This window comes from Phocoena sinus, chromosome 15 (genome assembly GCF_008692025.1).
Source record: "Phocoena sinus isolate mPhoSin1 chromosome 15, mPhoSin1.pri, whole genome shotgun sequence".
Taxonomy (NCBI): domain Eukaryota; kingdom Metazoa; phylum Chordata; class Mammalia; order Artiodactyla; family Phocoenidae; genus Phocoena; species Phocoena sinus.
In genome coordinates this window covers 39,918,070-39,934,977 of record NC_045777.1, presented here as the reverse complement: position 1 = coordinate 39,934,977, position 16,908 = coordinate 39,918,070, and the positions used below count along the sequence as shown (strand labels likewise).

The 16,908-nt window shown below is 38.5% G+C and overlaps 1 protein-coding gene across 3 annotated transcripts in view; it reads left to right on the top strand.

The window, feature by feature from the left end:
* Positions 1–16,908, top strand: part of TASP1 (taspase 1) — a 248,776-nt gene that overhangs the window by 155,189 nt on the left and 76,679 nt on the right. For all 3 annotated transcript variants that reach the window (XR_004345945.1, XM_032606609.1, XM_032606608.1), the window contains one exon: positions 1,793–1,903. Coding sequence is in view for 2 of the 3 variants with exons in the window: in XM_032606609.1 (XP_032462500.1) it covers positions 1,793–1,903 (111 nt within the window). In the remaining variant the exon portion in view is untranslated. The remainder of the gene's footprint in view (positions 1–1,792; positions 1,904–16,908) is intronic.

Below are 16,908 nucleotides of genomic sequence, written 5' to 3'. Positions count from 1 at the left end.
ATTTATCCATTTTCAGAATAGTGAATTGGTTCCATAGCATCTTCCAAAGGTGTTTTTAAAACATAAGCTATGAATTCACTATGTATTTCAGTCTAGTTAGTCATTCTTATTGATGACAAATAATTGTGTACTTTTCTAAGTTCTTTTAGAATTTGGTATTTATCACTTTCCCTCTAGGTTTGTAGTTAGGTCTTCATTCTTTGTATAATCCATGTCTTCTGCTAAGATCTGACAATATAAATACACTCTTGCTTGCATGATTAAGGACAGAAGGAAGATGTATTGAAAGACTTATTTCTAATATCTATGAATAAAGAATGGAACTGTTTGCCTCTGAATCACACTTCAGCTATATGGCAGCATATTCTAAGAAACCTTGGAAATTTGTGAATAAAACCATAAAATCAAACTTTTCTTTGACTGGAACTTACAGAACAAGCTTTTGGTGTCAAGGCTCTTATGTTAAAGGTGATATATGTCAGAATAGAAGTCATAATTTTAAATTTCTTGGAAAAAAACCAAGCATTGGAAAACCCTATATATTCCTGTATAACTACAGAGGAGAAAGTCTGACACATACTGTGTATTTTTGCTGTAATGTTAACTTCATGTGGTTTAGCTGTTTGCCTTGAGGCATGTGTACATAACCTTCTGAACACCAATTTAGCTTATAATATGCCAGTTTCCTAACAATTATTATTGTTCTAAAGTATAACATTTCACTGTTCAACATCAAATACGTACACAAAGGGAATTAAAATTTATGGAGTTTCCTGAGCTTACACAGTGTCTCTACATAGTAAGTGTCGAAAATGGTTTCTTTTCTATTAGCTTTATTTTAATTTTTCCCCTGATTATAAAAATAATATTGCAAACATTTAACAAAATAGGGATCACCATAATCCTGCCCACAAAGTAGTATATTAAATTGCATACCTAGATGAAGATCTAAGTGTAGACACTCACAAAGATCTTGAAGGAGATTTACATTTACTTTACCAAAAAATACAGGCAAGTTATTTCTGACAAAACATAGGTGATTTAAAAAAAAAAAAAACTTTCACAAGTTTCGAACAGTTTGTATTTTTGGCAATGAGTGTATAATGTACGTGTATACATAATATACATATATGTGTGTATACATACATGCATGTGTATATGGGGGCAGAGGAAGGGGGGAAGGAGGAGAGGTGTACATATGCAGAGAAAATTTCTGAAATGAATGGCACCAACATGATTTAACAATTACAGATAACATTTTTAAGGGAGATTTGTTGTTAGTGCCTAATGTCTGTCACAGTACATACTAGCCAAACAGAAAATGTGTGTTATATCAGTTTGTGTTGGTTTAAATTTCATGAATTTAAGAACTTTTGATTAAAATATATTCACTACCATATATAAAATAAATAACCAACAAGGGCCTACTGTATAGAAATTATAAAACAGTTTTTTGTGGTTATACAGCAATGGAAATGAAACAGAACCCTAGGTGGTTCCTAGGTAGAGAGTCTAAATTCACGTATTATGTGAATAATTCCTATGAAAAAGGGGTTTCCTTTTATTTTTCTTTGTTTCCTTTTAAGATTAGACATGTGTTTCTTTAGTTTCTGTCAAATCTCTTTACTAAAATTACCAGATTGCTCGTAGAAATCATTTCATCCCTCACTGAATTATTCTCCAACATAACTACTTCTTCAGTGGTGCATAGGGGTGGTTTAATGCTAGTAAGATAAGAAGGATGTTTAGTACTGCCTTTCCTCAACCGTTCTTGGTTTCCTTGGCTTTCTAGGATGTGGAGAGCATCTTGTGCGCACCATACTGGCTAGAGAATGTTCACACGCTTTACAAGCTGAAGATGCCCACCAAGCTCTGCTGGAAACTATGCAAAACAAGTTTATCAGTAAGTATAACATTAAGAAAATTACTTCCTTGTAAATAGAGGTTGTTCCTCTGAGCTGTAAGCTTCATGAGTCAGATGCCACATTTGTACTGCTAGACCTAGGTCCAGGGTTTAGCATGGACTTAGACCCTAAGTTAACATTGGCTGTGAAAAGAAATTCCATCAAAATAGCTACTACTGCATGAAATTTACCATATCACCAATGTAATGCCCAAGTTGTGAGACACTGTCCAGGATTAGAGTCATACACAGTGGAATAAAATTCTACTAAAACAAAATTCAAGGGGCAACCTCATTTAAAAGTTTTTCTGTAATAGAATTTGACTCTTTTTTTAAAAAAGTTAGTGTTGTATTCATGAATCCAGTGCTGCCACACACAGTTGTCTAGGGTTGAGTTGAAATCTGGCCTGGCTTCATTTGCCAAACCCATATAACCTGATGTGAGGCTGCATCTGGTTGGAGGAAGAGATGGCTTTTTCTAATATGCAGGAAGATTTTGTGTAGCCTCGCAATGGCCCTGTAGATAACTGTTACTGTGGATTAAAACTATTTGACTCGGGTTTTTCCCATCATTTAACATTGAGCTTACCACTATGGTAAAGGCTTGTGAAGTTGTATAAAAAATATAAAATGTAGTTAAAAATAAGGGGGACTTACCTGGCAGTCCAGTGGTTAAGACTCCATGGTCCCAAGGCAGGGAGCGTGGGTTCGATCCCTGGTTGGGGAACTAAGATCCCACATGCCACACAGCATGGCCAAAAAATAAAATAAATAAATGAATGAATGAATGAATAAATAAATAAAATTGAATAAAAAAAAAAAGACGCCTCCTCTAACTCCTCACAGCAACCCTATCCCATAAAAAACAAAAAAAAACCCCAAAAAACAAGTTAGGGTAATAAGCCATGAACACATAAATGAGGGGAAGAGTATCACAGGGTTAATCTGGGGGGTGTCTCCACGTAGAGAATCAAGACAGGATAATATAAGGTGCTAATTATGTGGTGAGGACAACACAGATGAAAGCGTAGGAAGAAATCACCTGAAAAGGATTCATGGATGATGAACTCCTAGAACTGGCCCCAGGAGGCCGGGAAAGGTGGGGAAGAAAGGAGTGTGAGCACAGACATGACAGTGGGGTTAGGCGTGGTGAGGGCTCGACACCTGCATGACTCTTACCTAGAGGGCAGTGTTCGTGATGTGCAGCGGGGCTGGATAGGCCAGGTGAGGCCAGGTCCCGAGGACCTTAAAATCTCTGTGTAGGAGTTCATGTTCGATCTGATAGAAAGGAGAGAACCCTTATGTATTCTTAAGTTGATCAATAAAATGATGTTTTAGGGGAGGGTTTATAAAGTAGATCTCAGGTTGTCCAAGACCATCTCTATAGGAGACCGACATTAGGGGCTGGAATGGTCCAGGCCATGGAGAGGAAATGGTGATTTTGAGGGAGGGGGTCCATGGAGAAAGTGGAAATATTGATAGATTTTGCTGCTAGGAGTATGTAGCCCTCTGGGTCCAGTCAGGAGGTAGAAACCATACATTAGGTTAATCAGGAGGAGTTTAATATAAGGAATTGTTAACTATGATGAAAGAGTAACTGGAGGCTGTAAGGAAGCTCTCTGTGGTGCCCTAGATCTGAGAGTGTCCAGGGAAGGACATGCTTGGGAGGGGCTCAGACCTTGTTGGAGAAGGTGTGGTTCAGCAGGTAGCAGAGAAGTTCACTAGTTTGGCCTGGCTGGGACTGGTCTGGAGTTGCTGGGCAAACAATAGGCCACCCTCCGGAGTGCAGTGTAGATGGGGAACAGATAATCAGCACCTGGTGGCTGGGTATGCCGTGGGAGCCCAGCATCAAGGGGGCGTGCAGAGGACACAGGACTGCAGGACACACAGGCCACAGGGCCCCTGCAGAGGGGACGAATGGTCAGTGTGTGACCACCTGGGCCACAAGGGCTGTGTGCAGGCTGTGCAGGGCCTGGCCCAGGGAGTCCCGATGAGCACCTGTGTGTAACCACTGGGGACCTCTGGTTTCCATGTCGACAGGGCCCAGCCTGCCAGGTCACAGCAGGGCTGCGTCCTGGGCCTGTGTCTGGGGCAGACTTTACCAGATGTCCCACACCTACATTGACTCTTCTCCCCAGCCCATGGTGGACAGTGCAGGCAGGGTGCCTGTTGTAACTCTTTTAATGTTCCCTAACTCGGTTTAATGCCTGACTCCTTGCCCTCATTCTGTTAGTCCTCTCCACGTAAGCCTGGTCTCTTTTTACATGGCACTTTATATTTGTTTTGCTGCCATTTTGTCTTCGTTGGGTGGCATCTGGATTCCAGGGACTTTCTGTGTCACTGTGGAGGGACCATCTGGCTCATGGCCACCCTCTTCCCTCTGTTGGCTTGTGCTGGGATGGGCTTGCACTCCACCTCCCCATGGGTCACTGGCCTCTCTCCCTGATGAATTCACTATGGTGTCTGTGGTCTTGTTGTAACATCTGGCTTCTGCAGAGCCACTGACAGCAGATGCTAGTGGTAATGGGGTCAGGTGGTCTGAAAACATAGAATAATAAGGGGATTGTCAAGCCCTCTTGGCCCAAGCATATCAGGCTACTTTTCCACTCTATTCCTAGAGAGCCTTACCGGCCTGAAGGTGGCATGGCAATGGGCAACGTCCCTACCTGGCTTCCTGTTCCTTTAAGCCTCATCTGTTCTTGGATCCTCTGAATCTAGGGCTTTGTCACTGGCTCCTCTTTTTCTTCCACCCTCACCAGCTTGGGAAGAGGAACAGAAACCCATACCAGGAATCAATGCTTTTCTTCTAGTTTTCCCAAAAATGTCAAGGTGTCCAGTCACACCCCTACCCCAGCCCTACCCTTAGGATACTGGTGGGGACCTGGCTAAGCAAGGGTTGCCCCAAACCATTTGCCAAAATTTAGGCTTTACCTGTTTAAAACACTTTTCATCTCAAAGCTGTCTCTACTTAGAATTTATGAAAATCCACTCAAGGATAAAATATAAGTTTCATAATATAAGCATGCAACTGATGGGATAGATGGGGCATTCCAGGGATGGGAATAAAACGGAATTACTGGACTTCCCTGGTGGCGCAGTGGTTAAGAATCTGCCTGCCAATGCAGGGGACACAGATTTGAGCCCTGGTCTGGGAAGATCCCACATGCCGTGGAGCAACTAAGCCCATGCGCCACAACTACTGAGCCTGCGCTCTAGAGCCCGCAAGCCACAACTGCTGAAGCCTGTGCCCCTAGAGCCTGTGCTCCTCAACAAGAGAAGCCACTGCAACGAGAAGCCTGCACACCACAACAAAGAGTAGGCCCCGCTCGCCGCAACTAGAGAAAACCCGCCTGCAGCAGCAAAGACCCAATGCAGCCAAAAATAAAAAAATATAAATAAATACATAAATTTATTTAAAAAAAACTGAATTACTTCCTCAGATTTATAAGCATTGCTGCTTAGGCCTTTAATACGTATCATGCCCTCTTAGGAAAGATTTTTAGGGTAGAGAGAGAAAGAAAAACAGATTATAGGCAAGAAACAGCTGGATTTATCTGAAGGAAGAACAGAGTGAATAACTAGAAAAAATTTCAATATGAAGAGGTTTTATACAGGTGCTTTCTTCCAGTTATTTGACCTGAGTTCATGAAAACATAAATAACGGTATGAACTACATGCATGCTGGTAAGAATCACTTGATGGCAAATTGTGAGCTGAGGAATGCATTAGGAATGGACTTTGAGGTCTGCCTTCGGTGATCTTTCAGAAAAAGGTTGATGATGTTCATGTTACTACATCTTCAAATATATCAGAATCAGACTTGAGTCTCCTTGTTCTTTTGTTTTAACAATTACCATCGTGGAATGGTGTTTTTAAGGGAAACCAAATTCTTGGCCTGAACAGCCTGTGTAATTTATGTAATTTGCTAATAGTTGCCCAGCTATACCAGTTTTCAGGTGAAAACTCGACACTCAGGAGAAGTTCACTTCCTGGGAGCCCTGCAATAGGTGTGTGATGACGGCACATGGTAATTTTCTCCGTGTTGAGAGTGACCTGAACTCTTTACTGTGTCTGAAACCACAGATTGATTCACTAGCTAGTTGTACATCTCCAGATTTGGGTCCATGCTGAGGAGTTCCTGAGCTCCACTCCTTTCTCTTCTGATGCTTCGTTGTCCTCTTTGTATAACTCTTGAAACTCCTCAGAGAGTTGGGCTGTAGTACTTCATTTTTCCACTGGATCCCATGACCTAATGCATATTGAACACTCATCTTAAAAATTCCAGACTCTTGGAAAGGAATCAGAAATTTCAGAACTCATCAACCCTGCTCACTAAATCGTTGAAGAAACTTATTTTGCAATAGTTCAGTGACTTGTCCAAAGTCACCTGGTTAGTCAGTGGGTGTTCATTCTGCAAGGTCACACTGCACCGCCCCCCCCCCCCCCCCCCACTTTTTAAGCAAAATAAAATGTGGAATACAGAAAAACAGTGTCCTGGGAGTTAAGACAGCTGAGTTCCACTCTTAACTCTGTGTCTGACTCACTGAATCTATCAAGTTACTTAAGTTCTGTTTTGTTTTCTTAAAAAAAAAAAGAAAAAAGTTAGACAAGAGACAGTTTCTAAATTCCTCCACCATGCTAAGTTTTATGAATTCTGTACCATATTACACCTGTAAATATGTGGTTCTTTTTAATCAGGTGATTTGGGATTGGAAAATCAAAAATTTCTGGGACCACTTGGGAACTATCAAGAAGCATGGATGATATTTACAAAGTGATTAGAATGAAATAAATTGAATTTACCAGGGACCTGGATGAGAAGCAAGGTCTGGTTCTTTCCTGTTTTAACAGTGATGAAATTAGTTGTTGATTTTAGGACAAGCCTCTTTGTTCTTAGTTTCCTCGTGTATAAAACGAGGGGGCCTAGCTCGATGGTCCCCAAAGTCCTTTCTAGCTCCAAAATTGTATTTGGTCCCTGGTTTGTTCACAGGCCAATCTAAACTGTGTGTGTGAAAGTACAGTCGTAAAGCAATTTAGTCCTTAGTTGAAACTATAAATTAAAGCTATTAAAGGTGGATCGGAAGTTTCTATTGAGGTGATTTGGTTGAAATCCTTTCTGGTGATGGCTGTGGTAAGCTAGCCACCGCTTCCTCGGTTTTGTGGAAAGGCATCACGATACTCTTCCTTTCTTGCTTCCTTTGTTTTTTCTTAAACAAAAAAAAGATTTGCATAAATAATATATCTAGAGATTCTCACTGCAGTATATACTTAGAAACATTTTATATGATAATCAGGACAGACTTATTCCAAGACTCCGGTGGTTCTTCAGTCACAGTTCTGGTTTTCCTGCCCAGGCACTGGTTCCTGTGGCGGTTTCTGCTCATGAGGCTCTGCTCTGATGCTGTGATTCTCTATATATGACTGTCTGTCTCTCCAGTTGTAGGGGAAGTTGTTTACCTTTTGATCTCACTTTTCTGACGGATCTAAGAAGAGTTGTTGATTTTTCAGTTTCTTTAGCTTTTTACTTGTTAGGATAGAGCGGTGACCTCTGAAGTCATTACATGCTGGACCAGAAACCAGAAGTCTCCTCCACAGTCTTTTTCCAACGGTTATTATCACATTAAAAATTTTTTTCTATAATCAAGGATTAAAAAAAATGGTTTCCAGTTTAATTTGTCTTTTTCTGATGAGTAAATTTTCATATATAACTTGGCCTTTTATATTAATCTGTGAATTATCTGCTAATAGCTTTAGACCATTTTTCTGTTGGGTGATTTTCTTTTAATTGACATTTAACTTTTATTAATGGTAAAATTACCTTAAATAAAATATTCTAAAATGACACAGCAATAACCATTTGTACAGAATTTTAAAATAACCCTCTCTTTTTGAGTGATGTTATGTTTGATATCTGTGACCTTCTGCAATAATGAGGGATTTTTAAAAAAGTAATTTTACACTGGATTAAATAATTTGTTTTTATGTATTTTTTCTAAAGTAGTCAGCAACTTATTAAAATAAAGATTTTTCCAGTTTTTTTTGTAGTTTGAAACAAACTCTGAAATTATCTTAAATGTAGGGTTCTTTTAAAAATCTATTTTTGATAAATGAGGCTTTAATGTGATAGAGTAAAATTGAAAGACATTTTGAAGATTAAAATGTTTTCGTTTCCACTTGTATTACCATTATGCCAAGATCCAGAGCTTTGGTTTGACTTAATGTAGGAAGCGTAAAACAGAATAACCGATTTGTGCATTTTTTTTTTAAAAACCCACTGTTTGTGTAACGTACAAAATCCATAAAAATGGGTACTGTAAAAATAGTTCCTTAATAATACTTCATGCTAACCAGCTGATTATAGACTGAATGCTTAGTTAAGTAAGGAAAAGAAATAAATAGATTTCCTTTTTAGTAGAGCTTTTTAAATTACACACACAGACACACACAGACACACACATATAAAAGCTCTTACAATGATTCAGATGTGACTTTTCCTATTCATGGTTATTTTTGAACAAACTTGGTTTCATGAATTATTCCTTTTTCATGCAAACTGTGGCTGCATGTGTGGTATGTGAACTTCAGGGTGGCCTTATAGCTTACTGCCCAGTTCTCAACAAGTAATGTCATAGTACTTTTTTTTGTTGGTTTGGCTGTCTACTAAATATAATGGTTGATAAAATGCTATCTGTAAAAACCAAATTTCCCTTTTCTTCTCTTTGAATTTCTAAGCTAACTTGTTGGTATCATCAACCTACAGTCTATGTGACTATTATTGAAAAATTCTATGTGGTATATAGTATTACGATTAAAAAAAGAAGCTTTTGCTCTATGTTCTTTTATTTTATCCCTTTGGGGAATGCTTACACTCTTTCTGACATCATAGGTTTACTGTCAAATGCAGAATGCCATCAAAAATTGAGATTGGGGCTTCCCTGGTGGCGCGGTGGTTGGGAGTCCGCCTGCCAATGCAGTGGACAGGGGTTCGTGCCCCGGTCCGGGAAGATCCCACATGCCGCGGAGCGGCTGGGCCGCTGAGCCTGCGCGTCCGGAGCCTGTGCTCCGCAGCGGGAGAGGCCACAACAGTGAGAGGCCCACGTACCTCAAAAACAAAAAAAAACAAAAAAAAAAAAAAATTGAGATTGAAGGGAGTCCACTCTTGTGGTTTTCTGCCAACTTGAGAAATTATATTTGATAAATATTTTCTTTTAATGACCAAATTCTTAGCTAAAACCCTGATAATTCATAAGCATTAGCTTTGATAGGAGGAACAAAAGTACATTGTCATTACACATTTTAACATCTCATCTGAGGTCATATATTATGTTTCATGAGTTTCTTTATAATTTAGAAAACTTAAAATATATACTCGTCTCTTTACCAGTAGTGCATTTTTGGATTTTTACAAGACTTTTCTCCTATTCTTCATGCACATTTCTTTTTTTCAAACCCTAAAATCTTTTTCGTAAGAGAACATATTTTTTTTAAACCAATTCAAAAAATCAAAGATGTTTCTCCTTCATTATCATAAACATTGTGATATATGTAGCGTGTTGTACTCACATGTCCAAATTGCAAAATCAGGAATATAATAAATTAGGCATCCCAAAGCATTATTTATCACTAATCCTTGGGCCTTAGGGTTTTATAAATACTTTCAGAATTTTTTTTTTTTTTTTTGCGGTACGCAGGCCTCTCACTGCCGTGGCCTCTCCCGTTGCGGAGCACAGGCTCCGGACACACAGGCTCAGCGGCCATGGCTCACGGGCCCAGCCGCTCCGAGGCATGTGGGATCTTCCCGGACCGGGGCACGAACCCGTGTCCCCTGCATCGGCAGGCGGACTCTCAACCACTGCGCCACCAGGGAAGCCCTTTCAGAATTTTTAACGTGTTTTTATTTAATAAATATTCATGAAAGTCATGAATGTACTTTGCTGGCTACTGTGACAGATACACAGATAAATACACCATATCAACCTTACTGTCAAGGAATTTGCAATCTAGGAGAAGAAAAAAGGCAAATGTACAGTAAATAAAAAGTAAGATGCAATAAGTTTCATACTAAAGTTCAGGAAATATAGGGGACTTCCATTCCTGGCAGTTTCATCAGATGGAGATCCTGGAACCTTTGACTGCAAATAATCTAACAATGCTGGACAAAATATTAATGGCAAAATCACATTTTCCAATGAATGGGTGAGAATCTTCGTTTAAGATTGTCCTAGTTTTATGAAGCTCCCAGGGGCTTGACACAAGTAAATGAAAATCCTTCCTGAAGCAATACTCTTTCAACTCAGATCTCAAAGAAGTGCTCAACTATGAATTTAAAATAAAAACTTAAATTAAAATGAAACACACATGAAGTAGAGTTACCATGAGAGAAAGTATGTCAATAGAAACTTTAACCAGACTACCAAAGACTTTAGATATTAGAATCACTAGGTAGAAAATATGAAATAAATATTTTAGACATTGCTGTTTTTAAGTAGGTATAATCATTTTGGAAAAATATTCATGAGAAGTGGAACACGTGCATGCCCCACAACCCAGAAATCCTAGTCCTGACTACGAACATGTGCCCTGGGTGACACACACAGGAACATGTACAGCATGGCTTTTTCTTAACAACAAAAAAATGGAAGCCATTCTAACATCCATCAGCAGGAGAATACTGTGTGTCAGTGAAAATGAATGGATTACAAAGACACACATCCATATGAATAAACCTTAAAATCATAATACTAAGTTAAAAATACAGTTCGCAAAGGACTGCAGTCAGTGTTGCCACAATTAATATAACTTTGCAAAACCAGACACTATTTCATTATACATGCACATATGGTAAAACTATAAAAGAGAACAGGAAGTTATTGGAAAATAATTCAGGGTAGTGGTTTCCTTTGGGAGAGAATACCTAGGGAGTCTCAACGGTATTAGTAGTGTTGGATTTTTCTAGTTGTTTAGTGGATTAATGGACATTTGTTCTATTAATATGCTTCATAAATTATATGTTCCATATAATTCTTTTTGTATTTTATGAAAAACTTCATAATTAAACTCTTAATATGGTAAAGTAGGAAAAGCAGAGTTCAAAAGAAGCAGAGGGGCTTCCCTGGTGGCGCAGTGGTTGAGAGTCTGCCTGCCGATGCAGGGGACACGAGTTCATGCCCCGGTCCAGGAAGAACCCACATGCCGCGGAGCGGCTGGGCCCGTGAGCCATGGCCATTGAGCCTGCGCATCCAGAGCCTGTGCTCCGCAATGGGAGAGGCCACGGCAGTGAGAGGCCCGCGTACTGCAAAAAAAAAAAAGAAGCAGAGGAAGAGGTGTCATATCTGGTAGATTGAGGAGAGTGTCATGAATGAGGTACCTTCAGGAGGGAAAATCTAGGACTGGTTTTGTGAGCAGCAAATGATCTGATTTAACAAGTGGACAGAGTATATTAGGGAGAGTGGTGTAATTATAAATGAAAACCCCAAAATTGGACTTACTGAAGTGGAGAGAGCCACATAAGGCTTTGGCAGTGGAGTGTTACAGTAGGATATGGGATGGATTGGAGGAGGGAGGCCCTGTAGGTGAAGCTACTAATTTGAAGGGCATGGCAATTAGAGAAACAGAGCTAGAGTGGATCAAAGGAGAGTTAGGTGCCAGAGACTACTCTCAAAGAGAGAATCTTTGAGATTCTTGATGTTGATTGAATGGGATGGATGCAGTGAAACAGGCATCAAAGTAACTGGAGTTTTTTTTTAACTTTTAATTTTATATTGGAGTATAGTTGATTAACAGTGTTGTGTTAGTTTCAGGTGTCCAGCAAGGTGATTCAGTTATACATATACATGTATCTATTCTTTTTCAAATTCTTTTCCCATTTAGGTTGTTACACAATATTGAGCAGAGGTCCCTGTATTATACAGTAGGTCCTTGTTTTGAGTCTCCTGGACTTGGAATTACAAGGCCAATAAGAGATTATAAGAATGTCATGCATGGAACATTGGACATGTTCCATGGGGTTGATTTTGACTCGTATGTTGGCATAGAGGTGTTTGTAGGCAAGACAGTCAGTTGGATATATGGGCCTGGAGCTTGAGAGGGAAGTTGAGACTCTGGGCTTGTCTTCGGAATTTATGGTGTCCTTCACAGAATGAATGATCCCGCTGAGGAAGCCAGATCTGCTTGCATGTCATCTCCTCAAGGAGGTCTCTCCTAACCACCCTACCTAAAATTTAACTTCTCTTACTCTGGTTTGTGTTTCTTCTTGGCACTTGTTTTATTCTGTACTTTTTTATTATTGTCTCTCCTCAGCACGGCATAAACTCTATGAGAGCAGAGATTTTGACTGTTATTTTCCCCCATTTCTGTCTCCCCAGCAGCTAGAAGAGTGTCTAGCAAAGAGAACATTTGTGGAGTGAATGAATGAATGAGAAGGTAAAAACCTTAGAGGGTGTCTGCCCTCAGGGTGGGTGGAAAGAGTATCCTGTGAGGAGACAGGAACGAGGGAGAAAAGATGCGACCGAGGAGGACACTCATCTGGAAGCTAAAGACAGAAGGAATTTTTTGAGATAACCAAGGAGTTTCCATGTGTTTAGAGATATAAAGGAATATCAAGAAAAACCTTTTAGGTCTAGGCATTTGGAGGCTATGAATCAACTTTCAAGCATGTTCAGTGGCAGGGTAAGAAAAGAACTTCACTCAGCAGCTGGGAAGAAGGAGGACCAGAAATGATAGTCTTTCAGCCTTGGTGACAAGCTAGGTGGGTTAGACTTCCATAGATTACTGGCATTGACAACTTTGCATGTAAACTATGCCCCAGTAGCACACAAACTTACTGAAGAATAACACTTTGCCTTTCATCTTTTTTCTTCTTTAACAGGCGTATATCTCATGGAGGGTCACCAAGTTGCAAAATCAATCATATTTTTTTTTCCCATGTGACATAAGATACATATATAGAATCCCAGAATATTTTTAAGTGTATAGAGATTTTACAAATCAGAATAAACTTGAGTGAGTGGAATGGGGACAAAAGGAAAGATAGCAAGTGACTACAAGGTTGACAATCATTTTAGAAATGTGTGTGGTTTTCTAAGGGCCTTTAGGAATGTTCTTTAGGAAGCTAATGGCAGAATTGAATGCTTTTTGCTTGTCTCTTTTTGGGGAGTTGTGCTGAACTCTGAAATACCTCTTAGAGTATCCTTTTTTTTTTTTTTAATAGAGGCTTAAGAAATAATCATATATCTCATTTAAAACAAGGTGCAGAAAGCTTGTGCTGTAAGCTAGGAGGTTGGAGAATAGGAAGAGTGATTGGTTAGATTATACTCAGTGGAATTGTTGAAAGTGGTAAGAATCTGAGATATTGTTTTCTTTCTTTGGCCAAAATGAATGGTTAAAACTCCCATTTATTGACCCTGGTAATCATCATTTGAAAATAAATAGTTCATCTGCTTGTTAAATTGAATAACTCCCAAATTTGTTTTTACAGTGCGTGTTGAGTGTCATAAAGAGAATCATCACAATTTCCAAGAAACCCAGAGGTTACATTCTGTGAGGTGGCCTATGCCTTGTTCCTAAACGAGAGTCTTGAGATAAAGCTGGGTCATCCTGTCCTAGGGAGCTCAGTCATTTTTCTCTTCTTCCTCTCCTCTTACAAATAAGAAAAAAAGAAAAACTTGTGATTGTATTAAATTACTAACAGAATTGATCAGCAGCGGATTGACAAAATGGACTTACCAGAATAAGTGGAAGTGGGTAGCTGGCAATAGAAGTGTGACTTTGTAGGGCTTTGTGCATTCACAGCCCACGCTGATTTTCTCCCTCTGGCCTAGGTTTCCTGTTTACATAAGACCTCTAGTCTTTTCTTAGAGCCTGGAAATCCCATATATTTTGGATACTTGCAACTTTTGAAATAGGGGATGACTGTGTCAACAACAGCAAATGTGTTCTTACTCAAGCCTTTTGGGAAACAAAGAAAAGACCATTTAAATTAGCTACCAAATTTTGATAACTGGAAATAATTTGGCATTATTATTTGGTTGGAAAGCAAATAATAAGCACAGTACTAAAAACGGAAAAACAAAACAAAACAACTCTGTAAGCAGTGTCACGTTACTTTAAAAAAACCCATAGTTTTGTTGCTGGTCTATTTGATTTCAAAGGTGGCCAGATTTAGGGCCTGTGGACTTGATTATAAAGGTTGGTGCCATCACAGAATTAGGAGCTGCTGAGCTACTCACAATATGTACTTTATTTTGAATTTTATGTTAAAAGATGTTTATGAAGTATTAGGATTTAATTAAAACCACTCAAAGAATTTGTTTCATCCCATTCTGGAAAAAAAAAAAAAAAAAAAGAAAAAGAAAAATCTTTGTTTCCATATCAGAATTCTTTTTCCTCCAAAGGGTACTGATTAGGTGATCAAAAAGGGTTTTTGTCTGTTCCTTGCGCGGTGAGCACATGGAGAAAAATCACTAATATTAGTTACAGTAAACTCAGAACACATAATTATAATGTTGCAAGAAGGAAAGGAAAATTAAATCATATGAAGCTGAAGGCTGAGTTGTACATATACTGACTGATTAGTTTGAATCGGGCTTAAGTTACATTTGGTGGATGTGGGTAAAATAAAGAAATCCATAATTGTTATAATAGATTTTAGAATTGCTTTTATGGTTGTGAAGTTGCTTCCCCTCATTGTAACCTAATTTTTTAAAAGCCATCAGATATTTGAGAGTAGCCATGACTTTTGAGCCTGTGAGAACCACATATTCATGAGGGAAGACTAGAGTGCATGTAAACAACATTATTCTGAACCTTCTGTGAATGTGGTAAAACCCAGTCCATTCATTAGCATTAATCGTGGGCAGCTCACGCTGAGGGCTTCTCACATGGACCATCTGAGGCTCAACGACACTGATGATTTTCTGGTATTTACCTAATTTCTGGGTTGATTTTCAGTTTCAGATTGGGTAAGCTCAGAGTATCTTCTCTGTTCATTTGTTTTAAGTAGCAGATTTTTATTTATTTAAAACACTTAAATCAAGTAGCAGGCTTCATTATTTGAATTTGTGATTAGGAATTCTGTAATTGTATTTGGGGGGTAAATTTGGAATGGGTTTGCTGTTAGTCTGTGTGTGCATTTTAGAGGGTTTTTTTTTAAAGGTCAGAAACAATCCTGCCTGTCTTCCTTCCCTTCTTTTCTTTTTTTTTTTCCTGTAAAATATAATGCTCTGAAGAGCTCCTTGTTGTATTCTGTAACTATTTAGATACAAAGATGCAAAACAAATGGCCATTTTATAAATCTAGAAACCTGTATTTAAAGAATCTGAACCAAATACCAAATGACTGATAACCAATAAAAATAATGTAGGTTGAAATTAACTCCCTTTGGTTGAATGATTTTGAAGCAATAGCCTTTTTTTTTTTTTTGGCATTATGCGGGCCTCTCACTGTTGTGGCCCCTCTCGTTGCGGAGCACAGGCTCTGGATGCGCAGGCTCAGCGGCCATGGCTCATGGGCCTAGCTGCTCTGCGGCATGTGGGATCCTCCCGGACCAGGGCATGAACCCACGTCCCCTGCATCGGCAGGTGGACTCTCAACCACTGCGCCACTAGGGAAGCCCGAAGCAATAGCTTTTTAAACAAAAATGTTTGGGAGTGATTAGCCTTTGATTTTTTTTAAAAAAATTCCTTTTTAAGATGATTGGAGAAATTTTAATAGACTAAGTGATGGTACTTATTATTCATAAATGTTGTTTATAAATATTAAAACTATAAACATTAGTCTTATTAATTAGAATTATTATTAATAGTTTTAGATATGATAATTATTTTTATTATTTTATTTTTTTATTGAAGTATAGTTGATTACCATGTTGTGTTAGTTTCTGGTGTGCAGCAAAGTGATTCATATATATATATATATATATGTATATATATTCTTTTTCATATTTTTTCCATTATGGTTCCTTATGGGATATTGAATATAGTTCCCTGTGCTACAGTAGGACCTTGTTGCTTATCTTTTTTTATATAGTAGTTTATATCTGCTAATCCCAAACTCCTAATTTATCCCTCCCTCACCCCCTTTCACTCTTTGGTATTGGTACGATTTATATAGGAGAATGTTTTGCCTATGTTCTCTTCTAGGAGTTTTATAGTTTCATGTCTTACATTTAAGTCTTTAAGTCATTTTGAGTTTATTTTTGTGTATGGTGTGAGGGTGTGTTCTAACTTCATTGATTTACGTGCATCTGTCCAGCTTTCCCAGCACCCCTTGCTGAAGAGACTGTCTTTTCTCCATTGTATATTCTTGCCTCCTTTGTCATAGATTAATTGACTGTAGGTGTGTGGGTTTATTTCTGGGCTCTCTCCAATACCACGCTGTTTTGATTACAATAGCTTTGTAATAATGTCTGAAATCGGGGAGGGTTATGCCTCCAGCTCTGTTCTTTTTCCTCAAGATTGCTTTGGCAATCCTGGGTCTTTTATGGTTCCATATAAATGGATTGCTTTGGCAATCCTGGGTCTTTTATGGTTCCATATAAATTTTAGGATTATTCTAGTTCTGTGAAAAAACACTTGATAATATTATTGTGGCTAGGTAAGAAGATGTCCTTGTTCTTAGGCAGTATCTTCTGAAGTATTTAAGATGAAGGGTTGTAATGTTTGACATATACAAATGGCTCAGAAAAAAGTATTTATGACTGTAACGCTTTTGCACTGAAGGCTGATGGTGACTCTGTGGGGTAATTGACTTTCTTTGTAGGAAAGCTTATGATAAAAGTAGCAAATCTTTGAGACTTAAGTTATAACAAAACTGTTTACTATTTAACAAAGCTGAGGGAACAGAACTGGTTTGTAAACGCTGAGAAATTAATTTAAATTATAACATAGTTCACTAAAAGAATGAAAACACATTTAAGGAGAAATCTACAGAAAATAAATGTGTTTAACTTTTAGATGTGCATTTATTTGATAGGAGGATTAAATTTTAATAGGGAAGCACATAAGTAT